Source organism: Montipora capricornis, chromosome 3, assembly GCF_036669925.1.
Source record: "Montipora capricornis isolate CH-2021 chromosome 3, ASM3666992v2, whole genome shotgun sequence".
In the NCBI taxonomy this organism is placed as follows: domain Eukaryota; kingdom Metazoa; phylum Cnidaria; class Anthozoa; order Scleractinia; family Acroporidae; genus Montipora; species Montipora capricornis.
In genome coordinates this window covers 22,019,326-22,033,462 of record NC_090885.1, presented here as the reverse complement: position 1 = coordinate 22,033,462, position 14,137 = coordinate 22,019,326, and the positions used below count along the sequence as shown (strand labels likewise).

General features: G+C 39.7%; 1 protein-coding gene and 1 long non-coding RNA gene across 2 annotated transcripts in view; one reads left to right on the top strand and one right to left on the bottom strand.

Moving 5' to 3' along the window:
* Positions 1 to 3,224: 3,224 nt before the first annotated feature.
* LOC138042562 (uncharacterized) lies at positions 3,225 to 4,232 on the bottom strand. The gene is made up of 3 exons (XR_011131022.1): positions 4,023 to 4,232; positions 3,563 to 3,746; positions 3,225 to 3,448 (listed from the first exon to the last, which is right to left on the bottom strand). It is a non-coding gene; the product is annotated as an uncharacterized lncRNA (long non-coding RNA).
* A 109-nt stretch (positions 4,233 to 4,341) lies between these two features.
* LOC138042561 (coronin-1B-like) overlaps positions 4,342 to 14,137 on the top strand; it is a 25,639-nt gene continuing 15,843 nt past the window's right edge. The window contains exons 1-3 of the mRNA XM_068888499.1: positions 4,342 to 4,726; positions 11,250 to 11,684; positions 12,868 to 12,987. Of these exons, the coding sequence (XP_068744600.1) occupies positions 4,514 to 4,726; positions 11,250 to 11,684; positions 12,868 to 12,987 (768 nt within the window). The 5' untranslated portion in view covers positions 4,342 to 4,513. The remainder of the gene's footprint in view (positions 4,727 to 11,249; positions 11,685 to 12,867; positions 12,988 to 14,137) is intronic.

Below are 14,137 nucleotides of genomic sequence, written 5' to 3'. Positions count from 1 at the left end.
TTTTGAAATTTGAATTAAGTACTTTATATCTGCATACCATTTTGAACTTTGCTCTCAAGATTCTGAATTCCCGTGGAATATTTCCTTGATATTTAAAACATAGCTGTAACTTTTGTTTTATCACAAATAAATGGTGTTTGTATAAAGTGGAAGCTGTTTCAACATTTGATGAGTAATTTTTCAGTTATTCTGCATTTTTAGTAGCAAGTTTCAGAGAAATCTTCCAGATTCCATTCTAGATTCCATTTCAGAAGCTGCAAGGACGATTCTCGCGAACTGTGCACTGCAGTCTTGTGGATACGTGGCGTGCACGCGTGACCTTAGGCGTGACGGTAACAAAAGGACTTCGGGTTTGGAGGGACTTTCGCCAGCTAATTGAGCTTGTGCCGCAGTTAACAGCGGTATCAGGAGAAGTAACAGAATCCGGGCAATGCACGGGAGGGCAACCAGTCGCGCTTTGGCGCTAAAATCGTGGAAACGAATGTACTTTGAACTAGGGGTTAAAACTGCTGAAGCGGCGGGTCACAAATACTGCAGGCTTTGGTCTAACTAATGCCTGGGGGATTTGTGACAAGCAGCTTCAGCATTTTGGCAAGCTTTGGTTTCGACAATTTTAGAGCAAAAGAGAGACTGCTCACAGTCTACCCATTCAACACGCACCATGACTATATACTCAACCCCTTGTCTTACACAGTGAGAGGGTTCTTCAACATCACCACACTTTGATTTCTAGTAAGGGATGTGAAAATTGGGTCTACAGTTCTATAGAGCCTAATGCCAGAGTCATGCATGCTTTCCTCCTCAGTATAAACTCAAGTAACCCTAGTACTAGCCCAGCCAGGATTGGAACCTGTGACCCACCTGCATATATCATCATGTACCCATAGTCCGCAGACTCCTTGGTCTAGGGTTGTCGCCGCCTGTAGGAAGACTGAGATAATCGAAAGGTTGCGTTTCAAACTTCAAAAGTGCGTCTCAAAAAAAAAAAAAAAAAAAAAAAAAATCATCCCAGAATTTTGTGGGAAAATGTCGTCCATTATCCCAGAGTCCTATCTACTGACGACCCCCCCAAAACCCTGCTCACCAAAGAGTCTGATCTTTAAAGCCTTTTCCAACAAACATCCTCTACTTGAAAAGCCTGTTTCACAAACATTCCTCTAGAGGAAAGTATAGATTATATAGCTGTTAGTTTACAAGCAACTCACTCCTATAACCAATAACCACTTTTTTCAACTAAGGAGCTTAAAGATCTTTTTTCACATAGCCACAGCCCAATCTCACTTTTTCTTTCAAACGGTTCTTTTTTTATGACTCAAATTGATGTGGGGTAGCTATGGGGTCCCCCCTCACACCATTATTGGCCAATGCTTTTTATGGGTCATCATGAGAGGGAGCTGGTTACAAAATTTCGGTCCTTACGGAGGTTTTGTTCTATCCGAGGGTCACGTCGACGACACCTTTTGTCTATTTGCATCTCTGAAGCCGATGCGTTTCAGTTTTTTTCATTACCTTAACAGCAGGCATATAATATACGGTTCACCATGTAAAAGGAATCTGAAAACAGGTTGCCATTTTTTAGATGTCCCTCATTGACAACAATCCGGTTCCCTGTTTCTCACCATGGTGTTTCGCAAGATGCAAATCCACCTTTACTGGCCTCCTTATGAATTTTCACAAGCTTTACATCGTACTCGTATAAGTTAGGCGTTAATTAAGAACTTCTTATAGATAGTAGCGTATAAGATTAATAGTACTTGCTTAGGATTCCATCAAGAAACAACTAAGATAGGGATTTCTTTACTCAAAAATTCTTATCCAGCACACATTAATCGAACAAAGGCTATTAATTCCAACGTATCAATAAGTTTTTTCAGTTGTAAACAGGCAAAATTGCAACAACCAAAGCCCACAGTGCTCCTATGTTGAATTACCTACGTGGGTAAATTTTCTGCTATTCCACAAAAAGTGGATTCGCAGAACCCATTCACGCCTTGGGTGGGGGGGAGGGGTAGTTTTGTGACAACAGCGTTTAATATCAAGCTAGTGTTTTCTTCGGTTCAAAAATCGCTCACCTTGTTTAGAGTGAAGACCTTTATCCCTAAAGAGCTCAAATCATGCGTTGTTATTATAGATTTAGTTTATGGCAGGCTGCGGTGCCTGCTATGTTGGCGAGACTTCCCGACACATTTGCACATGCATAAACAAGCCCTTAAATATGGATAAGGTCTCTCACATTGTTAAGCATTTACAGGAGTCACCTGGGTGTTGGGCACTTTGTTTGAGAGAATGCTTGTTGTCATAGATCAAGCAACAACTCGGACACAATTAAAAATCAACGAGGCATTGCACATTCATTGGGAGACACCCTCCCTAAATCAACAATTGTTTCATGTAAATCTTAATCTCTCTTTGTAATCAGTTGTTGTATCACACCATTGTTATTCTAATTTTCCGCTATATATTTATTGTACATCATTGTTATTCCATCCACAAACTGATGATGGCACAGGAGTTGCCGAAACATGTCTTTTTTCAAATTTAAAAGCCTTGTTCTCTTCATTAAGTCTGAGATTACCTGTACCAAAGTATTATAGGAACAAACAGGCTGATAACCCTATTTCAGTACAAAGCAGTAACATGTAAAATTTATTCAAGGGACAATGGACACATGCAAGGTGTATATGGTTTTGGTTTTGGCAATCATTGGCAGCCAATATGGCACCGAAATTTTTTTTGCGCCAGTCACTTCACATGCCAATCATATTTTGACTCAAATGACACATCTTGTAGAGTTTGATTCTGTTGTTGTCCTGCAAAGCTGTAAAATGTACAGTTATTTCCTTTTGGGTTGGTCAAGAACAAAATTATGTGCTTCTCGTGACAAGGAAGTTGATTGTAGAGAATTCCTAATTTACTATTATAATTAAGTTTGCTCAAAAGAACCCTTTATTTCGACAGCCAATAAACCAAATCGGCTAACTCGATGTTGTACCCAAGGCCACGTCAAATGTCCCTGGGTTAAGATTCTCTGTGTAAATTATGTATTTGCACTATATGTCGCATAATCACATTTGAATAAAATGGAAATACCGGGAACAAACCGTTTCATTCCCAAAGGGTTTGAATTGGGTAACACATTGAGTTGGCCCTTCTGAGTCCCCCTCTACGACTATGCTTTGATTTATCGACCTCTGGACTCTGGTTGGCACATTAATGACAACGGATGAGGCTGACGAGACGATGGTCGAGTAACACTGTATTTAGTAACATGGTGCACGTGTGATTCCATGCACTCCAATAACAGTTTGGAATGTTTTTGTTTTACCCCTCTGTCCGTTCTGGTTCGATGCTGTTTTATAGCATCAGAATTTTTCTTTATAGTTTCTTTGATCACTCGGCTTCATATCCTGGTCTTCAAGCGCTGGAGCACTAACTGGGGCACTGTAAACTGAAATCAACAAATTGACGAAAATCAAATCAAATTTTTGGTTTTCGAGGAGAGGGAAAAGACCCGGAGAAAAACCTTTCAGAGCAGAGAAGAGAACGAACAAACTCAACCCACATGTAGTCACATTTGACGCTGCGTCTGGGAATATATTAGCCAGGCGAGGCGGGTGCTCTCACCAAAGCGCCAGCCCTGCATCCATGGCTTTTGCCACTCTGAAGAGGTTGCAGTCTTGATGCGGTATGTTCCAGTTCCAGTTCCAGTGGCTGATCTGACACGGAGCTCCGCTGCCGTCCTCCATCTTGTGAAATGAATGGCACCATTATTACGATGATTGACGTTACACGCATGACTGCCCATGACTTCGAACCGCGGACGACACCGCGAACTTCTAAGACTAGTAGAGTACTGACTGATTTGTACCTGCCCGATCGACCGAGTGTAGAAAAGTGCAAGGCTATTTTAAAACCTTGTGCAACTTTCTCTTTTTAAAGTATCCTCGTACTGACAAGAACAAAAAAGAACAAAAAAAATGAAGCACTTAAAAAAAGATCAATTATAAAAAATAAACAAATACTTGTGGGTACAGTTGACTTTAGCTGACGGAATCTAGAACTCTCCCGCTATTTTGCCACGGTGTTCATGAACCGATTTATGCCATATTAACATGATATTTCAACAAATCCTCACACGATTCTTGCTCTAACGACACAGAGGAAAGACAGTGAGTTACAAAACGCCGTGATACGTAAACAGCGGGGCAAACAGCGGTAAGGCAACACGACATTTTGAGAAAGGGAGAGAAGCGCAGTCCCGCGTAACGAAATCCACCAATAGAAATAGTTGTTCTAGGTTGAACAGTGGCAAGTAACCAATCACAATTTCTCTTTTATAGCAGTGGGAGATAACAAGAGAGGTAACAGTCGCTTGAAGGGAGGGTCGCATGCACTGGAATAATTTTGTTGTTTTTTTTCTGGTTGTTTGTTGAAGACTGCACATGTTTTTGTTGGAGCGTTAGTATAGCTTCTTTGGGTGTTTTAAGCAAGTGAACGTGGCGATCTAGCTAACATGTCATCTCGAGGATCGTTCAAAGTACCTCGTTCATCCAAATTCAAACATGTCTTTGGGAGCCCTTTCAAGAAAGAGAAATGCTCCGAAGCGATCCGATTGTCTTCTCATACGACGGAAGGTGGAAACCTATGTGCAGTGAATCCTAAGTTCCTTGCAGTGGCTGTGGAATCGAGTGGAGGTGGAACCTTTTTGGTGCTCCCTTTGGACCATGTAAGTGAAGCGTAAATAAGTTTACATTTGTGTTTTTGTTGTTAAGAAAAACTGCTTTCAAGGCTTGCAGCCTAAAACCAGAAGTCACGTTCCCTCCAGTTTACCTCCCAGACAACTTTATTCTTGACTTTCCATTGAGGCGTTTGAAGTCTTGAAATTTTAGTTCGCTATATAGAAATGGCGAATTGCCGCTAAAATGTCATCAGATGTTTAAGCTTATGCTCAGAGAGAGAGAGAGAGAGAGAGAGACAGAGAGAGTTCTTTTGTCAAGTCCCTTCACTGATTGGCAGGAAAAAAAAGGTAAAGCTCCAGATTTTTCCAAAATTGTTCCGTCAATGAAAAGACGCATCTATTCTTTAGAATGCATTCTATTGTGTTGTGTGATGAGCTTCGAGAAATTGATAAATTTAATTGTAAGAGACGATCAAAAATCACTTAGATTGATTTCTATTTTGAATAAACACAAGATCCGTGTGAATTCTGCATGACAGCACTCCCGGGAAACCATTTAATTACATGTCTCGAGTTTTGAGAACATTGTTTCTTCTTTTTCTCCAGCACTGCGGAATATATTTTTTTTGTTCGAAATGCAAATTTGAATTCTCGAATAGGTGCGTGGTTTTAGGACCAATCAACCGTGTAACGCTTGGAATTAAATAAGAAAATCATCCCAAAGCGGCTTTTAGAAGTGTCGTTGTCCACCAAAAACATCATTCCACAGTTAATCGCCAAATTACCATTAGTTCAAGCGAGTTTGGTAAAACTGACCTTCTTTATCAGATGAATAAACAAACCCCTAAAAATGTTTCATGTGAACCTCCTGATACGTAATTTTAAGTTAAGTGAGTGAAGTGTTTTAGTTGCAAGCGCGATCATAAGATAAATTATTCCCCTCAAAATACAGGTGATAACCAATTGAGCGAAGTTTCTGCGTCAATTCTTTGAAATCAGCGTGCAACTTTTCTTAGACAGTGAGCTTCATGGTTTATTTATGGCCTAAGAGTTATTAAGTCTTAATGCTGTGTTTCCTACCTGTTTTGGGTCATTTGAGCCTTCAGGAAATTAAAAGCATTGAATGCAGATGTAAAATAATTGCTCCGTTATGAACTTATGGGCTAATAAGAACTGCTGGAAGTGACTGATTTGATCTCAGCCATATCAGAACAACAACAACAACAACAAGGTTTATTCGTACTGCAAACTAAGGTAACTAACTGCTAAATATTAAACAAATATGTAAATTAAGAATACAATTGTAGCTGGTCTCCCAAAATAACTAAAAAGCTAAACTAGTTGGGAGACCACCATTTATTAATTGTAAATATGTATACAGGCATTGCTGTATCAGATAGGAGTCATTGCATAATCTGAATAGTAAATTAAAATGTCTTGCTGTCCAAATTCTTTTCACCAAAAAAAGGAAAACACACTAGTCAAGCTCTTTGAGTTCCTGTTAGAAGAAACAGTTAAAAACAAAAGAAAAAACGCTTAAGAAAATTTGTTCCTCCCGGTCCCTTTTCCCTGATTTGGGGCATTGAGATGGTGCATTGCAGTCTGATAAGTCAGTCCAATGGCCTGGCAAAACAGGTGTGACAGCTGATTGTCACACCAATGAGAGAAAGGGGTTGTTTTTCTGCAGTTTCTTGAAGTGGTGACAATGTTTTTAAAAAGGGTAATCAAAATTTCTCCTCTTTGCATAAGTTCGGATTTGCAATGTGGCAAGCATGATTGTCTGATTTGTACTCTTTCCCTTCTCTTGTCGGTCATAAAATTAGCAATTTTTTCAAAGGATATAATGTACAACTGTATCACATCACATGACTGAGGCAGACTTGTAAAACTTGAACTGCAGGACTTCAAATTTTTTGTTGGCTCACAATCAGCAAAAATGCAAAACAAATACATGGAAGGGTAGAAAAAGTAAAAGACAATTTTACTGCCAAGCAGCTTCCCTTTATGAGGTAAAAGCTTGATATCAGTGGTGAAATTCTAGAGAATATCTGCCAGTTGTCAAATGACTTTGTCTGTTTGTCTTCTAAAATGTGCAGTGTTGGTTGTTTGATATGCATTCAAAAAGCCTTGTTTCTGTGACAGTGTTACATCATGCGCCCTGGGACGCCGCAAGTTGATGAGTAAAATTGTCTGTGGTGGGACGGGTTGGGGGGGGGGGCAGACATGGGATCAAAACCTCCAGCTTCCCGTACCTTGCTCTCCTGTCTCCTACTCTTTTCAGTCCTGATCCCATGCCCTATAAATTAGGAGACTCAAACACATCTTGGTCATCTAGCTACGTAATAATTCTTAGGTGTTTCCTTTATTGCATTGCTCATTAAGTGACAGCCGCTTGACATTTCATGACCTATTATGTAACCACCATAAAAGGGTTTACAATGCAGAAGTACACCTGTTTTCAGTCCAAGCGCAAACTCGTGTTAGCTTGATTGCTCAGGAGATCTAGACACTAATGCAAGTCAAGAAGAAGTCCCGCTTCCCGCCGTTTTCTCTCCAGCCTCCCATACCCCTCTCGGCCCTTATTCTGCTGGGCTCTGGCCCCCATCTCCCCCTCCACTTATCTAGCATTAGACAGAATAAACCCTGTTAAGTGTCACTTCCAGGGGTCATTATGGATTAAAGTGGTTAACCCACAAACTACTAAAGCAGCCCCATTGACAAGTAAAATGTTGGGCATTAAACAGAGTGAAATGTATTAAGTGTCACTATTAGGTAGTAGGCGATGGGTAAGCAGCCGATCAGGTTTCAGTATTTCCATGTGCTCAGTGAGATTAGGGTCTGCTTGTTTGTTACATGCAATACTGTTGTAGTCATCAAAACCTGTTGAAATTGTGGGAATTCAAACCATTCTCTTTCTAGTTTCCTTTATTTACTTCAACTTTGATTGCTGGCAAAATGAAAAATTACAATAAGCAAGTTCAGCAAATCTAGCTTAGGCCTGAATTAAGGGGACAGGTTGTGCATACAACAGGATTGGAGTATCGCCCACCCCTACCATAAGTTACGGTGGAAGCTAAAGAAAAAGGAGCCTTCGACTTCCGTTAGCCTCTTGCATTGTCTTGTTGTGTTCTTTTGATTTGGCCATCCTCGTCTGTTTTGCAGGATTCCACGGAGGGAAATTTTCCGAAATTCCCTTGTGTCCCTTTATACTCATCCACTGACCTTCTCAATGGTAGTGTTTTCTCTTAAGTCACTATTGTCCCAGCTGGACATCTTGAATCACTATTGTATGTCACCAAGAGTTTGCAACATTATCTTTTGAAAGGATCATTTTGACAGGTGATGAGGTCAACTGGCCCTGTGCCTCATTGAGTTTTTCATTAACCCATTCACTCCTGGAAGTCTAACGCCAGACAATATTACTCGTCAACTGGGGATGTCCTAGGGCGCCTGAGGGGTTTTTGGATTAATTAATGTTGTTTTCCATCTGTAACATACAGTGTAGTTGACAGTAGGTGCGGCCAGTGGTTAGACGTACTGTAGTTTTTCGGTTACAAGGCGCAGCATGCATTTTTTTCTCAAAGAAATTGCTTGTTGGCTCCAAATGTGATCTAAACTCAAGGTGTGTCTTATAGCTGAGTATCTACTTGCAATAAAACTTGTGAAGGGATGATTCTTCGATCCTTTGCCGCCATCTCGTATGTTAAACTCGTCCCAGTCTTCCCCTTACTGCCACTCCAAAATGGTGGCCTCACACCAAGGTTTGTGATGATGGCCTTCACTTCTTAGCTTTATACAACAAAAAAACCTGCAAGAAAGTACTAATAACAGCCGGATTTAAAGGTGTTTTCTAAATTCTAGTTGAATTTTCTTCTGCCACTTTTCTTGACTTACACTGCAATCTTCAGTTGAGACAGCATAACGAGCGATGAGTTGAACCAAATTCCTCTATTTGAGTTGCATCCCATAACCGAGTGTTTTGATGATATTTTCAGTTTGTGACATAAATGCCATCAAGTTTTAAAGTTAAAGGTGCGTCTTATAACTGAGTGTGCCTTGTATCCAAAAAACTACAGTGTGAATACTTCAGGTACAGTGGTAACTCTGCACTGGTCAACAGCTGGAAAATTTTATTATTATTGTCTCTGATTGCCCCAAATTTGACTCAAACACTTAATATGTTTAACAGAATTAATGTTTGTTGATATTGGACTGGCTTTTTGAAAGGAGGAAAGCACAATCACCATGATATTTACCATTCATGATCATTAATTTGATATTCTGCATCAAAACCATTCATTGAGTTGTAAAGCAATGTAAATGCTTTGTTTGTAGTGGAAGTGCACTTAGCTATCAAGCTAGTTCAAAGGCATCCCACTTTTATCTGAAAGAAACATGATTATTAAGAACCCCAACTGGGAGGAGGCAATGAGTTGGCTATTTACAAAGCATCGAATCTGGAGTTATCGCCGGATAGTGATTTAACCAGTGGATAGTATCATCTGTCGTTCAATCAACTAGGGCCTAGTCATGATCAATCAATAATTTTAAGATAATAAGTGATGGCACCTTCACAAAGACGCAAAGATGGCACAAAGATGACACAAAGATGGCACCTTCACAAAGACACCGGTAAACAAATAGACATTATATATCTTGACATGAGTAAAGCATTCGACAAAGTGGATCATACCAAGCTACTTGGGAGGTTGCACCAATACGGCATTACTGGCAAACTTCACGACTGGTTTCATTCATATTTACAGGGGTGCAAGTAACAGGTTACAGTTTTCGGAGCTACTTCCCGAGAATTGCCGGTTACATTCCGGGGTACCGCAAGGGTCCCTATTAGGACCGATATTGTTTCTGCTGTTTGTGGACGATCTACCAAATGCTGTTAAAACATAGAGAGTTGCCTGTTATGCTGATGATACCAAGATTTTCAAGAGCATTGATTCTAACACAGACTGTAATGCCTTTCAATCTGACCTAAACAACCTTGTCAGCTGGTTTGAATCTTATGGGCTCATATTCAATCAGTCCAAGTGTAAATACCAGTGCATCACCCACAAAAGAACATCAGCATAGTAATCCTATATCATCAATAAAATGCCTTTGAAATCTTGCGCCACATAGAAAGACCTTGGTGTGTGGGTGTCAAGCAATCTTACCTCGAACAAACAAGTGACTGAACGGTATGCAAAAGCCAACAAACTCCTCGGCTTTGTGCGCTGAGTTTCTAGGTACATCCAAAGCACCTTTCTATCGTCCGGTACCATCTCGGCTACGCGACCCAAGTATGGTCACCACAGTCCATTGGCCTACTTAAACGAGTTGAAAACGTGCAGCGCCGTGCAACAAAACTAATTTTGAAGCTCCCTTTCCGTTGTGATGTAACCTATAAGAACCGCCTCCAACTAACAAATCTGTTACCCAGCTCATACTGGCATGAATATTTGGACATGGTTTTTTTCTACAAAGCTGTTAATAACTTAGTTTTCATAGACAGTGAAGCTTTACCTGTAACGAGACAATTTGCAAGATCTACTAGGACATTGAGCAGCAGTGCTATTAGTTATATTCCTAACCGAAGTAGAACTGCTACCTATCAACGTTCATTTTTCATACGCGCGTGCCGCGCATGGAATGTTCTCCCTGCTGAGCTACGCACAAGTCACATCTTTCTAGCCTCATTTAAGAGTTTATTACTTCAATATTATAAAAAGGCTCTGAACTTGTACGACGTTGACGACATTATAACCTGGAGAACAATCTGTCCTAGGTGTAACACAGCGAAGTCTCTCCTATGCCCGCTAATGTGCTGCTTCTAGCAATTTGGACTCCCGCTTTGTTTCCTCGCAAGTTTCATGCTTACATATTAGTAGCTTTAGTTATTAAGTATTTTTTTATATAAATAATTAACGAGGGATCAACTGTAATTGGCTATGCTGTAGTGGTCTCCCCGCCTTATAATTTTTATTTATTTATTTTTTTCTACTTTTTACTTATATATATATATATATTGTATTCCAGTTAGGCGAAGCTAAATTAATAAATAAATAAATAAATAAATAAATAAAGAGGCTGTTCATCCTCTGAGTCCAGACCACATTAAAATATCAACATCAAAACTTTATGAAGTAGCATCGTCCTTTTGAGAGTTGTCCTGTTGTTACTGACATTAGTTATCATAAAAATATGAACCTGTTGGTTATTAGAGAGTTGGCACAATCAGAGTTCCTAGAACAAAGCTGCTTGTAGGAGAGTCTACTCAATACTAACGATAAGGTCAAGCCATTCGTATATTGTAGAGTCTAGGAATCAAACCTGGGTTCATATTAAAAACAGCAATAGGTCAGTGCTTAAACCACTGCACAAATCCCAATGCTGTAATTTCCAGTTTTGGGCTTTTTAGCATAATTTATAGGTCCAAAGTTTAATTTGAATTTTCTTTGTGCACAGCCATGCAACATCAAATAAACGTGAAATGCTTTTGTGAAAGTTCATTACTGTAACAGTAACTGTACATCTTGCTAGAACTTCAGCCATACATGTTTCTGGCTAATTTCAGGTTGGTCGTGTTCCTGTAGATGCACCAAAAGTTACAGGACACGGGAGACCCGTTTTAGATCTTGAGTGGAATCCTTTTAATGATCAAGAAATTGCTTCTAGTTCAGAGGATGGCTCGATCAAAGTTTGGCACATTCCTGAAGATGGCCTTTCAATGGACCTTGATGAATACCTAGTTGATTTAAGAGGACACACTCGTAAAGTGAACATAATTCGTTGGCATCCCTGTGCTGAAGGAGTTATAGCCAGTGCTGCTTATGACAGTGAAATCAGAATTTGGGATATTGTTGATGACAGAGAAGCAGCGACAATTCTCAAAGGACATCCAGATACAGTATTTTCCTTGTCTTTCAATTATAATGGTAGCTTACTGGCATCCACTTGTAAAGACAAGAAAATAAGAGTAATAGATCCCAGGGCTGGCAGACTTGTTGCGGTAAGTTTTTGTTGCTAAATCTAGAATACCTCAATCAAAAGAAGAATTTGATGGATTAAGCTCCTCAACACTGCAAGCTATAGTTGTGGTAAAATAGCTGGTGAAATGATTTCATTGTTATTCACCATGTGGGTTCAATTTATGGGAATAATTTCTTCTGGCTAAGGTCATTCAGTAGGTCAGTCATGCTTTCCTCAATTTTATGACACAAGAGCATGAAGTTACCCTTCCCTTAACCATCACCAGGCCCACTAACAATGTACTTAACCTTTGATTCTTTGGAAAACAGTTACTGTAGTGCTTTTAGACATACATTTTTCTTTGAGAAAACTTCAGCTGTAAACATTACTGTTAGTAAAAACTATTGACGTACAACAGTAAATACTCTGTCCTCTTTTACAGGAAACTCTGCATGTAAAATTTTACATGCCCTGTGAAGAATTTGCGTGCAATTACTTACATGAACTTTCATGTGTTTCTTTTACTAGAAAGTAACACGCACATAGCTTGCGTGTAAATTGCACGCAATATGGTGGATTTACACGCATGATACACGCATGTAATGCTGCGGCCAGTACTCTAGGACTGAGTTTCTTCCTGGCTCTGAAGTCATATAATATTATATTTTACGTTGAAAGGGCTCAACAAATTTTAAATTGTTTACACTAGATTCAATTTCAAAATCATTGCTGCAGTATACTTATGTCTCAGATAGTACCCATGCTGTGATTGGCTAAATTAGGGGGCCGTATTTTACAGTACAGCCTGCTGTAAGGCCCGATAAATGTGAAATTTTGATAACTCATTCTCTAGCAAGTTTTTTTCTGTTGTTTATTATGTTGCATGAACTTTTAAAACCATTTGAATCTTGCAAGTAACTATTTCAAAAAATGGAGTAGATTTATTCGTTTTTCGGATTTTACACAGTAATCTTTGTTTCAGTTGAACCTTCCACTTGACTTCAGCTAGTTTCCTTTCCCGTTTCCTCCTCATTTTTTTGCCCGTTGATTTATGGCCCGCATGCATCGTGTTTCGGCCATAAATCCAGGGAAAAAAATCGGTCCATAACTTACAGTTTTACAGTACTGACCTCGAACTCCGTTAGTAAGAGGTATGTACAATATGGTATTTCGATGTTGTGACCAAGGAGTTGTATTTTGGTGTTGTTTGTTTGTTTGTTTAGCATGGTGTGGGGCATCCAGGAAACAAAGGATCTCGTGTAGTTTTTCTTGGAGACACAAACTTGCTGTTTTCGACAGGGTTTTCAAGAATGAATGAGAGACAAATTGCACTTTGGGATGTTGTAAGTAGTTTGTTGTCCAAGTATCCTTTAGTGCTCAGCTCATTATTATCTATTTGCTTTTGTCGAATAGTGTAGGAAATATTATGCACTGCCCAAGTTAGCAAAAGCTAGTCAAGGTGGGCTGTGTTGTGAACTTCATGCTGTGGAGCAATCAGCAATGCGAACAAACATCAACAGAACCAGAAATTAACTGAAAACATTATCTTTGAAAAATACATGTATGGATGATTTGGCTTTGCCACCATATTTATTTCAATGCATTACACTTCCCCCAGAATGCACTGCATAAAGATAGCGACCATTGCTCTATAGAAAAGCCTCAATTTGAGCAGTAGTGACACAACACAGTGACCTTTTATTACTGTAAATGGCTTAAAAAAGGGCATCCCATCTTGTCTTGAACTTGTGCCTCTGTTTTGCTATAATAGTATTGTTCTTTGATCAAAATAGCCTCATTTTTAACTGTAACCCATCAAGGCTACTGCCTAAGAAATTTTCCAGGAACCCTTCGGGCTTTCAGCATTAAAAGTTACTAGCCTGAGTCATTTTTTCAAGAGCCCAGAATTATTTAATTAATTAACATGGTTAACCCATTGACATCCAAACTGGCTGAAACCGGCCAGACTTAGTATTTTACTCTGTCTAATGCCAGACTATTTTACTCGTCAATGGGGAACCCCTGGGAGTCAATGGGTTAAGGTCCTAGGAATTTAACTGCCGTTACGTGCGCAAAATAAAAACAGGGGAAACGTATGGACGTGGCAATACATCATGTGGGTTTTCCATATTTGAGAAACACATTGCGACCCAGTCTCTGTACTACCTACCCAGCTGGCAGTTGGTTTCTCCTATACTTCCTGAGAGAGAAACCACTGTGAGCAACCGTTAATTTCTTTGAGTGAGCTGCCGTCCAGTGCCAAGGACAAATAAATTAAATTTCAACCGGTAAAAGGAGTTAGTAAACTTGTTTTGGCGCTTGCGCATGCATTCAGCTACATAACTGCTACGTTTGGGGCGAGCCTGCTGTGTAGTGATAAATTTCCAGTGAAATGAGACGAAGTGATGTCAAATACATCACGTGGGGTGTGACATGCTTCACACATGCTCAATGGAAAATCAAACGGTTGCTCGCAGTGGTTTCTCTCTCGGG